At 46.6% G+C, this 14762-nt stretch overlaps 3 protein-coding genes across 11 annotated transcripts in view; 1 reads left to right on the forward strand and 2 right to left on the reverse strand.

Annotated features, from left to right (window-relative positions):
- RBIS (ribosomal biogenesis factor) overlaps window positions 1-14762 on the forward strand; it is a 575724-nt gene that overhangs the window by 6750 nt on the left and 554212 nt on the right. Inside the window, exon 5 of one of the 3 annotated variants that reach the window (XM_078613764.1) lies at window positions 1842-4350. The exons of 1 other annotated variant lie outside the window; for it this stretch is intronic. The gene's annotated coding sequence lies outside the window, so the exon portion shown is untranslated. Of the gene's footprint in view, window positions 1-1841; window positions 4351-14762 lie in introns of those variants that run through there. One more of the 3 variants, XM_078613765.1, reaches the window with a different exon arrangement.
- On the reverse strand, window positions 362-10255 carry LOC144732304 (ras-related protein Rab-2A-like). Its single transcript, XM_078613763.1, has 8 exons — window positions 10034-10255; window positions 7447-7518; window positions 6533-6600; window positions 5952-6034; window positions 5187-5279; window positions 4636-4747; window positions 3359-3427; window positions 362-1947 (listed from the first exon to the last, which is right to left on the reverse strand). The coding sequence occupies exons 1-8, from the start codon at window positions 10077-10079 to the stop codon at window positions 1846-1848; spliced, it is 645 nt and encodes a 214-aa protein (XP_078469889.1). The 5' UTR covers window positions 10080-10255; the 3' UTR covers window positions 362-1845.
- Window positions 11690-14762, reverse strand: part of RALGAPB (Ral GTPase activating protein non-catalytic subunit beta) — a 56173-nt gene continuing 53100 nt past the window's right edge. For all 7 annotated transcript variants that reach the window (XM_078613762.1, XM_078613761.1, XM_078613760.1 and 4 more), the window contains one exon: window positions 11690-14693. In XM_078613762.1, coding sequence (XP_078469888.1) covers window positions 14515-14693 — 179 coding nt within the window. In that variant the 3' untranslated portion in view covers window positions 11690-14514. The remainder of the gene's footprint in view (window positions 14694-14762) is intronic.

Consider the following 14762-nt stretch of genomic DNA (forward strand, 5'->3'; position numbering starts at 1 on the left):
GTTTAGAATGTAAAGGTTTTTGTTAAAAAGGCATTAGACTAAAGTGGTTTATCAGTCTTTTAAATGACATATATAGAACTTACAGGTATGAAATCTATAAAAATGTTTCTACTTAAAGTGAAACCTTGTTACATGGTAACAATGGTGCTTATAAAATAAGGATATAAATGTGAAATGTAACCATCTTACAAGTCAAAAGATACAGGGAACGTCAATTAAATTAATCGCACCATCTGCGTTACATTCGAAGTTAAAAGCGGGTTTCATTTTAAGATTCCTTCAGCAAAATAAGAACCTAAATGAATGTGTGCAGTCACCAAGGTAGTGAAACGAACCATCATCAGAGCCACACACGAGTGAGTAACTTAACGCTTTTTAATACTTGTTGACAAAAAGGCAAACAAGAAACACACGAGTCAACAAATATACCGTCACGTAAACAAAAGCAACCGTTATCAGCTGCAGGGAGGGGGCATTGCCTGCGTGCTAGCTAGCGCTGGGCTCGCTATGAGACTGTGTCCAACCACCCTCCACGCCTTACCTCAAGGAGTGAGCTGTTATTAATAAAAGGTACATCAGTGCATCATTAAAAAAAAAACCCACTCGTACAATTAAAATTATATTCCAAGTAAAATATACATCGAGATGTAGTGGCCACGTGGGTGGTGGGTTCTGTGCTCTCCATTGCCTACAGTGTGAGTGTCAGGGGTCCCCCCTTCCTGCTCAGGATTTCCATTGAAGGTAATTAATTCTCCAATTTGTATTCAGGTTGTACCTCATGTTGTTTACCCTCGTCTGCACGGTGAACTTTCTCTGGGTAACTGGGTTTCCTCCCAGACGTAGCAAAGGTAACATCAGCTGGCCTCTGTCAGAGTTGAGCGAAACGGCGTCAATCGGCTACACCACCAGCAGCCGCCGGCAATGCCGTATCATGGTACGAAAGCGAGCTGCTTGTGTTCCTGAAGCTCCCAGTACGCGGAACAGAATGTCATACAATGCCGAACAACACTCGGTACAATCTGAAAACGTTGGAAAGTTATACAGCATGGCCGTGAAAACCTACAGTGGTATGAGGGATTAAGTTTAGTTGTGAACAGGCACAGAAGTAATTGTGACAGGCAATTGAGTTCCAGTAGCAGGATGCAAACACTGGCTTTTTCTTTTACACAACAGGCAAAGTTGTAGGCCAGCAAAAGTCCACGGAATGACTTAAGGTTTAAGTTCAAGGAAAATGTGTGTTACTTCCTTGCCTGGATCACGACATAATGTGTGTTCAGGGGTAACTAATACAGCACCAGGTGTGACAAGTCACAGATTTACACTTGCGCAGGTATGTGTAGTGGCGGATGGGTTGGGAGTGGTTGCAGTGTTTAGCACACTGGTGCTACGAACCCGGCCACCCCCGTTTGATTCCCGCTCACTGGTATCATCAGTGGCAAATATCTGAACTCGTCTTCGTCCCTTCATCACTGCAACATGCCCTGAGTAATGGGGTGGTTGTTTCGCGAGGAGAGGATTTCCCTTACCTCATGTGACCAGCTGTGGCTTGGCAGTAGACATTTCACTACAAACCAGTTGAGCTGGTCCTGGACCTCCCCTAGGTTGACTCGGCCTCAAGTGAATACCTGGTATGTTGTGTAAACAATGGCATTGAGGAGACAAAGGTGGCCGGGGTGTGGTGCGTGCTAAATCACCCCTTCAATGTCAGCCTTCATAGTAGCTCGCTAGCAGTGCACGCCCCAAAAGTTTTGTGCAGGCTTTCAGGTGTAGTGTGGCAGTGTGTGGGACTGTAAATTGGCAGTGTTGTCCATGAGGTGTAAGTGTGTGTGTGTTTGTTTCAGGCAGTCAGCAGCACCCATCACTGCCACCCGTCGACCCAGCTGGCCGACCCTGCCCGCCGCTGGGTGTAGCTCCAAGCTGCTGTGGCCCAATCTTTATCCCGTTTGCCTGAAGCATAGCCAGGTGCAACACGCGCACACACACAGGCAAGAAGCATATACACACTCTCAAGATGAGGTGCCTACGCTGCACAAGATGTGGCAGTGCTAGGGATGTAATGACAATACGAATTTCAGCTTAAATGGGATCTAAATACCATCACATGTCTAGACATATTAAACAAATGGAAGGAATACTACAGAGTAGGATGTGGGGAGCATGGACATCCGTTTAGCCTGTGGCTGTATTGATACTGTGCAATAGATATGGTTGTGTGACGGACTTGTATCTCGGGCAGTGACTCTACCTCCATAGATGTCAATGTTGCTGCTCACAGCTAGCCACGTTCATATAGCTGTTACTGTACTTTCCAGATTATAAGACACGTTCTTGTAACACAGCCAACCTTGCCAATTGCAGGTGCTGGGGTAAGGAGTAACACCCACACCAAATCTTTGATGTACTTTTATCCTTGAAAAAATTACTGAGTCCTCTACGTTTGACTATACCAGTGCCAACGAATTCGGGGAAAATGGATGAATTCACTCCCAAGGTTGTTTGAGAAATATTTTACGAAAATAACGCAAGAATCTGAGCAGGGCAAGCGACGAGGCGGGGCACCACGGTGTCTACAGCATTACCCCACCCCACAGCAGGCCTCCAAATATCATCTCTGCTATCATTTCTAATGAGTACTGTGTTAACTAATGTAACTTGTTATACAACACCTTCTAGGGTATCTTTTGTCAGATTGTTACTTTTTTTAATTTACCAAATTTTTTTATCCCCAGGAACGTATCCTAACTTTATATTGTCAAGCCAATTGTAAAATAGGCTTCGATTTAAATTGTTTTGCCTAACATTGCGTTTTCCAGGGATGTATCCCAAACGTAAATAAGAGGACTTGCCCCACATACATTCTAGAACAAAAGCGAGAAAATTGTTTAAATTAGAAATTTACGACAGAGCAGATTCTGGGATACAAACGCTGGTCTTATAATCTCTGGAGGATATAACAGTGGAATTAAAGTTGTTGAATATAACCAATGCCAATTAGGTTATTCAAATCTGGCTTTTCATGTGGAAGTGGAGGCAATAGAATAGAGGATCCGATTCGTGATTATTTTTCTCACAGGAATCGTTCCAATGATGATTACAGGCATGCAACTTGCTCGATATCGTCAGTGGTGTATCCTTTTCTCTAAACACGTTCGCTACATGAAAATCAAAGTTGGTGGCCAAACTTCCGTATCCAGCCTGACCAACACTCGGGCAAATTTAGACTCTCATGGGGTGATATTTAGTAACTGGTGCATGGTTTAAATCTTCCGGCTGTGAGAAGTCACAAATGCATATGATGGGTAACTAAAAAAAAAGCGGCAATTCTGACCTCAAAAAGTCTAAAAGTTTGAGAGGTTACCTCATTGTTGACGTCAAACACGCCTTCCTGGATCTTCTCGTAGATTTCCCGCGCCGTGTTGATGAAGGCCTGCAGTAACAGGAACACAGGTGCATAAGATTAACTTTGTATTATACTACGCGTGTTAAAAGATTGTAAGTAATCATTGTTGTTTCCCTTTATGCCGTCAATGACGCTTTACATCAGGGGTGGGGAAACCTTGTCTATACTGAGGGCTGAATAGGACTTTCAGAGACACCACACACCTCTACTGGTATCCCTACTGATGAGGCAAAAAGTAATGCAATCAGTAGGCCCTTTGCGGTGAACTGCTATCTATTGGTGCCGATAAGATGTTTGCTAAATTTCGATTTAAAGCTTTCGTGACTGCAGAGATTCATCTTCTTGGTTCTTTCGGTAAAGTCACGTAGAAGGGAAGTAATAAAATAATAAAAATAAAACATAATAAAATTATTCTCACGACGTTTCGGCCACAACGCAAGCAGGTGAGGACGGCTGCTTGCGTTGTGGCCGAAACGTCGTGAGCATTATTTTATGTTTTATTTCTATTATTTTATTACTTCCCTTCTACTTGACTTTACCAAAAGAACCAAGATGTTTGCTAAATTTAACATGTAGGTTTTCTTGAGCAATATAATTTTTAAGTTATTTTTGTGGGTGCACGTTGATGACATCACACCGCCCCCCCGTCTTAAGTCCCAAGGCTGGAGGACATTTTCACAATTCTGGTTGTAACTAGCAGCGAAACGTCATACCCAGCTGTTAAATGTTGTGTATTGCTTTCCAACATAAGTGTGCTGAAGCAGAAATGATTTGGCATGTCTGGTCAAGTGACAACCTTAATGTGCTGTGTCAGGTGGAGGAAGGTTAACGCCACACATTTTATTGGCGCAATGTGAAGACTGAATATAATTTGTGAGCAGTAGGTTTCCCCACCCTCGTTTTACTTTTCTGTTTGGAGATTTGTTCAAATAAACGCAATTTAAAGCATTTATACACGAGTCAACTGGCATGTGAACACGTGCCTGGCTTGCATGGAAGGAGAGCCTGTGTGTGGGCGTGGGTCCTTCAGTTGACTCAGCCTCATGAGTAGCTGGTGCAGTGTGTAAACATTGCCGCTGCTAGGGAGACAGGCTATGCGGGCGTGGTGCTGGCCACCCACCCCGTCGTGTGCCACAGTGCACGGCCTTCATCGGTGCTACTCGCTAACAGCACTTGCCCCCACAGTCTGTTAAGGCTATAAAGAGGGGGGGATCTTTGTCATTGTGGGTCCTTACCTCCTCAACGTTCGTCGCCGTCTTGGCCGATGTCTCCATGAAGACGAGGCCGTGCTCGCGCGCAAACGCCTCCCCTTCCTCGCGCTTCACCTCGCGGCGCGACTCCAGGTCACTGGGCAAGCAAAGGCGGTGGCGCCGTTAAATGCAGCTCTCAATCAATGCACATTCATGTAAATTGTTGTCGCTAATGCAAGTTTTTTTTTGTTCTAGCTCAGGGAAGGTACAGTCCCTGCAATTACAAGTTCATGCCACTGCTGGTTCAAAGGCTGCTATAACTGGAAACTTAAGAGAACACCTGTAGATGGTATTTGGCCTACTCTTCCTAGTTGGATAGTTTATTTTTCTAGTACTTAATTACTGAATAGGATCACCTTTTAGCCATGATCAATGCAATGTCTGCTTTATCCAGGCCACAACTTGCTGCCATCACCCCCACATAATTGAGTCGAGTAATTGTGGTAATCAGCTTTCACATGCTAGAGAGTGCAGGTCAAACATGCGGCCCCCCTCCCCCACACATGTCCTGCCCACGTGCCCCATTCTGCAGTCACCTCTTGTTGCCGATGAGCATGATAACCATGTTGGAGTTGGAGTGCTGCCGGGCGTCCTCCAGCCACGCTGTCAGGTGGTTGAACGTGTCTCTCCTGCACCCCGAAGTAACAGCCGTGGCAAAATAGATTCATAAAAAAACTGTTCGGGGAAAAATGCATAAGCATGGATTGTGTGATACAGCAATCGTGCTGTGACGGTTCCACCTGAAGACGGAAGCTTGTGTTGCCTCCGAAACGTCGTGATTTTTAATTTAATTAATTTTTTTATTAATTTTCATTTTTTACCGACGTGACTTCACCAAAAAAACCTAAGAACATGGATTGTGTGTTCCGCTGTCCAACATGCGTTTGTCTGAAGTGGTATTTAATTACCATTAGGGAAGCCAATGGGTAGCTGTCGAGGGAAAATACCTTTGTACATTTCCTTTCTGCTCTGGTTTTGGTGTCAAAACGCTTTCAGCAACCCTGTAATCTATTTAACCAGTTTTCAATTGGGCAAGTTGCAAAAATACTTTATGCTACCGTTTGATAATGGATCATATTTTGAGAATTCTTATGCCTCCCCCGTTTCAAGTGAATGCACATAGCCAATGCATCAACACTTTCTTCCGTAGTTGGAAAGCCTCAAAAAAAGGATCAACAGATAAGCAGTTAGCTCTCACGCGGTCATGAGTGAAGGTTACCCACATGCCTTGAAAAGGAAATTTTTTCGAGAAAAAAAGTTAGGCCCTTTCTGGCAGGCCGGGCTGTGGAGGAGTGTCACACCTGGTGATGTCATAGACGAGCAGGGCCCCGGCTGCTCCGCGGTAGTAGGAGCGCGTGATGGAGCGGAATGACTCCTGCCCGGCCTACACACCACCACGTGCGCGTCACACAAACAGCTTCATGATTTAAACAGCTTCACGATTCAAGCAGCTGCACGTTACAGCGCAATCAGCAGCTCCTGACTGCCCGCTGCTGCCCATGACAAGAAATGGCTTCTATGGTGTGTGATTGCGTTCAAGTGGACCCCTCGCCATAACCACGGGTTAATATTAACAGTATCTTTAGGAGCTGGGCATACCATGCGCTAGTTTGCCTCTCGCTATGGCTACTAGTTTCATACCTACGTGCCTACTTTGGTAATCCAGGAAAATATTTCCTAGAAAAATTAAGCTGCCCTTAACCATTGAGAATTCCTCTCGTGTGTATCCCGCTACCTTTAAAGTGGTAGATTGCCACGACCGCTGTCGTAATGGCCATAAATGATTTAAGTAAAACCTCTATAGCCGACTTAATGTTGAGCGCCATAGTGGAGGCCGCAGAGAGCACTCTATTCATTAGGCAAACAGAATCGAGAGACATACCGTGTCCCAGATCTGCAGCTTGACTTGCTTGCCGCCGATGGCGATCATGCGGGCCCCAAACTCGACACCTGGCAGGCACATCAACGCACATCACCACCACACGCTGAGAAAAATAGCCACGCCGGTCTTCCGGAGGGACGTTATAAGCCCAGATTTTAATGTTTCCAAACTCCTGGCAAAAAGCATGCGGGGTGTGTGTGTGTGTGTGTCTTGCTGTCAAAGATAAAGTGCTTGGCACTTAAAATGAGCGAGGCTTTTTATTTATTCATATAGGCTGTGCAATGAAAGCATCTGTAAATGAAATCAACCCTACAATTGCTGCAATGTTGACAGAATTGTTAATTATAATGTAGATATGGTAGTCTATATCACTCACCAACATTTACAGCAGAGGCTTTATTTCCCAAAATGTTAACTTTGTCCGTTTGTTTTGTGCAAGGTGAATTTAAAGGTAAATGATCAACGTGTTCTGACCAGCGTGGTGAAGTTTGGTCAAACAACCCCCATGATTGGCAAGGAGGCCCTAATCCAGCAATCGATTGACAGGAGATTTTTATGTTTTCATGTTCATGAGGATGGTGTTAAGTATTATGTGCTGCTGTTGCCCTGTGTGAGGAAATAAGCATTTAACAATTGCATTCAAATTGAGTTTAAAGCTTGCATTAATTTGTGCTTTATTTATTTTTCATGCATATTGCATGAAACGTTACCTTTAAGTTAATTGGAATGAGAGGGAACAGAAACTAACATGAGAATAGAAACTAGACAAAACAAGATTCTTAAATCAAATAGTGACCTGGATTGTGCAAATGAATAGTTAAATGCCTATTGTGAACTTTTGACACATTGCATGTTAACTGGCTTGCAACCGCACTAAGTTCGAGCGTGATTGTGCAATCCCATCCTGGGCTTACCGATGGTGAGGTCATGGACCGGCTGAAATCTTTTGTCTGTGAACTGAAGCAACAGGCACGACTTTCCCACCCCTGAAACGAACACACGCATGCACAATCCAGAAACACGCATGCGCAGATTGGATTTAAAACACACAAAACGGTGCAGCCTTTCAGTTTCTAACACATGGACCTCCACTGGAGGGTGCTCAAGCCAGCCCCTGTCATGCAGTGTTCTTCACTCATTTTCAGAGGGGGACACTTTCGCCGATAAGACATCGATGTGAGGGCCGCCACACATTTGAATCCATTGGGTTTGTGACCGCATGATTATGGGGGGGGGGGGTGTTTTCACTATTTGTGTATTGTTAGGGAGCGCACTAAAGGCTAGTGGCCCACTGGTTTTGCAATGAAGAACACTGGCGTAGAAGGTGTCTTATCTACTCTACCATGCTGGTAAGACATCTTTGAAAAACGAGGATTATCTACACTTACCCCACCCTATGTGACCTGCTGATCATCGACTGTTATGTCCCCATTTATATATACTCCTGATGATTGCTTGTGTTGCAGTCGAAACGTCGTGAGAATTTTTTTATTGTTTTATATGTGTATTATTTTATTATTTCCCTTCTACGTGACTTTATCGAAAGAACCAAGAATATGAATCACTGCTGTCACGAAAGCTTTAAATCAAAACTTTTAAACCTTGTCCATGAAAGGAAATTAAAGCAAAGCCTCAGTGCGATTGTGATCACTCTTTCAACGCAGGAATAGCAAAACTACACGAAATCTCTCCTGAAAGCCCTCTCGTGGCAGACTTTGATATTGGTATTAGCTTCAACATATTGTCATACGCAAAAAATGAAAAAATATCGTGTATTCAAACCAGCCTTTCAACCGAATACATGTGTCTATTTTTGGATGCATTTTAAATGAGTACATCCCACGCGTTTATTGACTTAGCCCTCTCCCAACTCGAAAAGATAATTATGTCCACAATGGCCAACATATTTTTGGTGCAAGTGACAAGAGAAAAACACGGTAAAATTAGCTTGCAGGTCAACAACGTCAAGCTCAATCGACCAACCCACCTGCTGTTGCTTGCCAATCCACAGCTTCTCGCAGTGGGTAATTTCACTTGTTATGTAACGCTCCGTTCAATGGAGAGCGATGGCAAATATGGACGCAATTAGGTTGTAACTGCAGACGTTTTACGAGCCAACGTCACAGATGTTAACTCAGTGGGGGTTACCAATAGGCTTAATTGACTTGTACACTGCAAGACCTTTCGTCAAACCACTGCGACTACGGTTGGCTACGTAGGGTGCGAAAGAAGTTCAACATTCATAGATGAACGTATGAGATAAGGTCACCACATTCATAGCATGGCCCCCCCCCCACTCAAAGACACGAACTGGATTTATAATTCGAAGCACGGTACATTACTCAAGAACATTGTCGCCCTCATTCACTATATGTACAGTGTCGAATTGCGTGTATTGAACATAAAAGGACGGGTGTGTACATTCCATGGCCTTGGTTAAGATGTGATGATACGGTATTTTGAAAGGAATATTTAAATGTGTGTAATCCATTTTTCCCAAACGCCCTTATTCTCTTAAGTAAACACAACAGGTCCGTCAGTGACACTGCCTTCACGACGCCAGATGATGATGTGCTATTAAGGGCAATTGCCCCAAAAACGTCACATCTTAAGATGTATTTTAAAGCAATGCCATTGACGAATGTGTTGAGATTTTGTGTTGTCAACCGCGCAGCACTGATTCATTAACAGTACAGTATTCTCCAAATAGAGCTCAAATTATTCGAGAGAGAAGACCCAGAGACTGTGTCGTCAACAACAACAGCAGCAATCATTCACCACGAAGTGGCGGTGGACGTCACCGCGACTCCCGTGCCAGGCTAGGTGCACTCTTGAAGCCACGTGAAGCGTTGTCGAAGGCTCGCTGGCAGGAGGTCACAGGTCAGACCCAGGTGCCGTGCCCCCCCCTCCCTTAACAAATATAATCGGCGACGTTTCGGGCGATGGCCCTTTTTCAGCGGCCACGTGTGGAATTGTTCACTGCAGACGAACAAAGCCCCAGTCCGTTCAATTGCGTGCCACTCAAAATTCCCACCTCGCATCGACATCGCCATCGCTTATCCGCGCTACGGAATCTGAGGCTTTGTTCATAACAGACGTGGGTTTCATTTGAGGATGGGTGAGATCGCGTAAATATAAACTCGTCGTTAAACCCGCCACCAACATTTACTAAGGTTTGTTAAGTAAAGTAATTAAAAAAAACGTGCTAACGAGGGACTCATTTAGCACACCGGCGCATTGGAGAGTAAAACCACACAGCATTAACAATTCAGAGTACAACGTGGTCGAGTGGTGGCGGGTTAGACGACACAATTACAACATCAAACCCCCTCAAATAAAATCAAATATACCTTTATTGCGAACAACATTAGTGGCGAAAAGCCGACAACGAACCCACGACTCCGCGTGTTAAACACGGGCATTGTTATCGAGGCCGGCACGGGAGCCGCCGTGCCCGCCACGAGGAGAGTGGCTCGCTCGCTCGCTCTTGCTCTCACTCACCCGTGTCCCCGATGATGATGTACTTGAAGAGGTAGGCGTACGACATGACGACGACGACGACGGGGGAAGAGAAAACGACGCCGACGACGAAACTCGAGCCACCGACCACCACGCGGGCAACACGATCAACCACTTCGCCCGATTCCTGCACTGCGCATGCGCAGACTTTTAGAGTGGGAGGAGTTGTTGGGGGGGGAGTCACGTGATCACGCAACTTCCCCGCCCCTCCCCGCAAACTCCTCCCACCCTCCACCCGGAACCACGTGGCAAGTCGTAAAGTAAACGCATGTTTTGTTAATACTGTCCAGTATTCTTTTTGTAATTTTATTGTTGCCATTCTACGTGACTTTAGCGAAAGGACCAATAATATGAATCCCTGCAGTCACGAAAGCTTTAAATCAAAATTCATGTTTTTATTTAAAAAATGTCTTGCTGTGGTTTCACACCTGATGACGATTGCTTGTGTTGCAATCGAAACGTCGTAAGAATTTAATTGTTTTATTTGTATTCTTTTATTAATTTCCTTCTACGTGACTTTACCGAAATAACTTTATTTTATTATTATTTTCTATCTACGTGACTTTATCGAAATAACCATAGAATATGAATTCCTGCAGTCACGAAAGTTTTAAGTCACATTTTATAAAGATTCTTATTGGGCTGAAGTGGAGCTGATGGACGAGTGCCTACGTCACGCCAGTTTGGGATGATGTCACGACACGCGGATGTGGAGGCGGGGATGACGTCACGAGACCTGGGTCGGTTAGATGGGTGATGACGTCAGGTCATGGAGCGGATGGGTACGTCACGATAGAGTTGGACGGTCGATGACGTCACGAGAGGTAGGTTTCGTAGGGGTTTGTCAACGCGACTGGCGAATTGGGTCAGACAGGCGATGACGTCACGCGAGATTGCGGTGAGGAGAGGGGAGACGTCACCAGGCACGGGGGGGGGGGGGCGCGGGGAGGCTTTGACGTCACGCGACACGGGTGAGATGGAGGAAAGATGACGTTATTTCGTCGTACTCGAATTGTAAATGTGGGTTGTTTCTTCTCCAACACACCGGGTGTTACCGCACTAGTGACGAATTGGCACGTTCTGTTTACGTGACAACCCTTACTAATTGGCTGTGTCGGGTGGTGGCGGATTTAACGATACACATTTACGCTCACCCGAAAACCTCTGATGGATAATCCTGGTCGCGACTGCCTACCACGTGCTAAACTGACGTCGAAAAACGCAGGCGTGGTGAGGAAAGAGGCGGGGCAGAGGGGGGGGGTATTGTGACGTCACGCGACATTGCCCGCAGTGGCACCGAAATGTGAGCGGAATGCAAACGACGTGGACAGGAATTGCCATGCGCGAGAGCAGAAACATGCGGAGTTCAATTCATTATTAATTAGTGTGGACGAGAAAGTGTGGAAACCCTGCAGGAATGTTCACTTAATACTCCACCAAATCGACGCATCCCCCACCCACCGCCGCCCCACCCCCCAACACAATACAACTTGGTCGAAACTTTTCAACGCTCAACATTTCCTGCAAACTACACACGGAACAACTTTTTAAAAAAAAGTCTCGCTAGGCGCTTTCGCGGGTAAAAAAACAAACAAGCTACAGCGTCGAATAACACATTGATTAAAAACCCAAACGCAATTGAGCACATCATCATTGCGTCGACTTTATTGAGCACGCCAATCCAGTGCAAACAAATATATATAATGTATATCTGACATCTTTATCCAAACGTGGGGGGGGGGGGGGGAGAATCAAAACGCAAGCCACTTACTGTCATACAGGGTCCTGGACATACAGTATATATATGGAAACACGGCCTTTTGACGCTTTTCCTATATTTTAAACGAAACGTGGAAATTAAGCTACACAAAACCTGCACGCGCTGAGATGACTTACAAGTATAACCCCAAGGAAAATAATGTAAGACAGAAACAATGAAAGTAAAAAAAGAAAGGTTAAATAAAGGTTAGCTAGCATCTCGGAAAGTATCCATAAGCATTGGTCACAAGAATGTATATTCGCTGGAGTGAGAGAATGGTCCAGGGAACTGTTAAGACTGATAAGACATGACAACATCTGGTGTCTGGGGACATGCACTGCACTTTAGGCAAGTGCAAACCACACAAACTCGAAAGTAACCGTACATTCAAGTTAGCCACGTGGGCAAAACTGCGCCTGCAAAGTGATCATGAGTCTACGAAGCCAAATGGACAGGTTGTCGGTGGGCATGAGGGATCAGGGTAGATTAGCTCACGACCGCCGTTCACCACAAAGCAGCGGTGGACGTCACCACGGCGCATGTGCCATGCTAGGTAGGTGCACTTTGAGGCCACGTGAAGTGTCCAAGGCCCACTGGCAGGAGGTCACGGAATAGACCCAGGTGCCATGGGTTGACTGACCGAGGATGACTGGCAGATGTATTATGCATGCATGTTGAACTTCTTTCGCACTCTACGCAGTCAACCGTGATCATCAGATGCACCAACTGTGCTCACCCACTGTGCCAACTTTTTAGCTGCCCGGCGCTCTGCTCGTTGTGAGCGTCGCTCCTCTGCCCTCCGTTGTTGCTGCAGGGTGACTGCCCTGACAGACGGAGGCACGTGTGTCCGCACCCACACAAACACACGTGCATGTGTAGGTGCTGCAGCATCCATTCTTCTACTTGGGGTTGGGGGGGGGCAGGCGACCATGAGGTGGCTTGTTGTACGGTACGAGTCGGTTGCTATGGCGGAGTGTCACCTCTACTTCTGCTCCTGAGCATAAAGGGTCAAACCCAGACAGCTGCCAACCCGTAGGTAAAGCCACGAGTAAAGCCCCTTTAGAAACAAACAGTCCAAGAAATTGGCATCTGTGTTTGGGTGGCAGGCATTGATTTGTATCGAGAATTTGGTTGTATTGTGACGGTATACTGCAGTTTTGATAGACCTAGGGTGACTGATAAATGTCGGGGGTTTGCGCCAGCTTTACTACCCCAACGCTTTCAAAAGATAATTCATTCAGCAGCACTCCGAGCAACATTCTTGCCCCCCCCCCCCGCCTTAGCCAGGATAAAATGTAACAAACAGTCCCATAACATTTAAAGAGGTGGTTGAAATGATAAGGAATCCATTAATAGTTGGAAGGTAACAGTGCATCAATAATTAGTATCACCAGTGTCCCTGTGTGAAAACGATCATTAATTTAGCTTAGTTTTCACAACTATCACAAAACGAGAATACAGTTTTTTGCTAAGCAAAGTTAGTGCTTCTGTGAATTCTTGTTTGAGCCTGCTCATAAATAACGCTGGAGGGTTGAGATGAATCACAATAATGCGCCCAAAAGACTGATCTCGGAGGCACATTATTTTGACAATGGCCAGCGCAATAAGGGCCATATCTCTCAGCTTGCGACTTCAAAAGAGAAAAACAAAGCCGGTGGTGTGAATGTAACAAACTAAACCAATATCATGGAAACTTAAAAAGTGGCCTCGTTGCATGACCCTCTTCACGGGAGTATTCATGCAAGAGACTAACTGGTGGACCCACAGATGTCGCCCCTCCACCCCACCCCCCCTGGTGCCTCTACGTACACGCACGATGATACGGCGCTGCCGGTACTCGAACCGACGTCACGCCATCGGCGCTACGTGGTCACGGTCCCAGCGTTAATGCCCCTCTCAAGCGGTCTAGCCCCAGGTACGGCTGTGAGACCGGGTCACGGTGGACACCTCGCGCACCGTCGCCATCGCCCGAGACGGAACGCGAAGCCGTGTAGGTCAAGTTTAAAGCGCGCAATCTCGGCAAGGGTTTGTGGAATTGCGACCCGCCACCCCCACCACGGAGCCATCGTGACAATACCACACCGCGTGTCTGGGGCTTTAATCCGCAGACGTGATCCCGTAACAGACGCGACAGCTGCTGAGTGTGTGGCGCGGTGCGAAATCATTTTCTCCGAGCCTCACGGTTGATCAGACAACAGATTGCATTTGTCTCGTGCATGACAAAGCGTTGTGGGGTGAGTGCATCACCCGAGGTGGTGGTCAGAGCAGAGTAGAGTGTGCAGGTGCTAGGGCCTGTGTGCTGAAGTGTTGTGCCTCATCAACAGTGCCCTCTCCCGTCTGCGCTCGCCCATTCCCTGCTCCCCAGCACCGACAGCAGCGGTGGACCGTTTTCCGACAGAATCACATTCTTGAACTTCCGCACTCTTATTCCAAACATTCGTTCCGCGTGCTGCGTGCGTGGATGGGAGGCGCGGCTGGCTCCTCGCTGTGAGCTACGTCATCGGTCACGACGCGTACGCCAAAGCCTATCTCACCCACCCAGATGGATGACACCGAGGTTCTCCGTTTCTACCAGCCACGCCAAAGTCACAGTCCTTTAAAGACGCGCGATGGGAGCGCGGAGGAAAATTCAATGGCAGCCGCCAATCACTTCCACCTCGCCCACCTCTGCTCACGCTCCCTGCCGCTGTTTGTGCTCGGGTGGCTATATCCCAACTTCCTGGAAGAGCGAGGTGTAGAACTCGGGCTCGATGAGCCGGCTGCGGTACTTGGCTACGAGCTCGGCGATCTTGAGCTTGCGCCGCACGTGCGGGTGGCTGTACGCGTCGCTCTCCAGGCGCTTGCGGCGGCACGCATTCACGGCCGTCTGCCGCACCAACGAGCCTGCCCCGGCGAAGAACACGGCGAGAGAATGCGAAGACGGATTATTACGTAAGCGAGTGCATGTTGATT

Source organism: Lampetra planeri, chromosome 42 (genome assembly GCF_965212315.1).
Source record: "Lampetra planeri chromosome 42, kcLamPlan1.2.h2, whole genome shotgun sequence".
Taxonomy (NCBI): domain Eukaryota; kingdom Metazoa; phylum Chordata; class Hyperoartia; order Petromyzontiformes; family Petromyzontidae; genus Lampetra; species Lampetra planeri.

Excerpts from the sequence above, each read along its gene's own strand:
- LOC144732304 (XM_078613763.1), bottom strand. The coding sequence starts at position 10,079 with ATGTCGTACGCCTACCTCTTCAAGTACATCATCATCGGGGACACGG. Across the intron at positions 6,035-6,532 it reads AGCTGCAGATCTGGGACACG|GCCGGGCAGGAGTCATTCCG; the intron begins GTATGTCTCTCG and ends GGTGGTGTGTAG. Across the intron at positions 3,428-4,635 it reads CGGCGACGAACGTTGAGGAG|GCCTTCATCAACACGGCGCG; the intron begins GTAAGGACCCAC and ends CTGTTACTGCAG.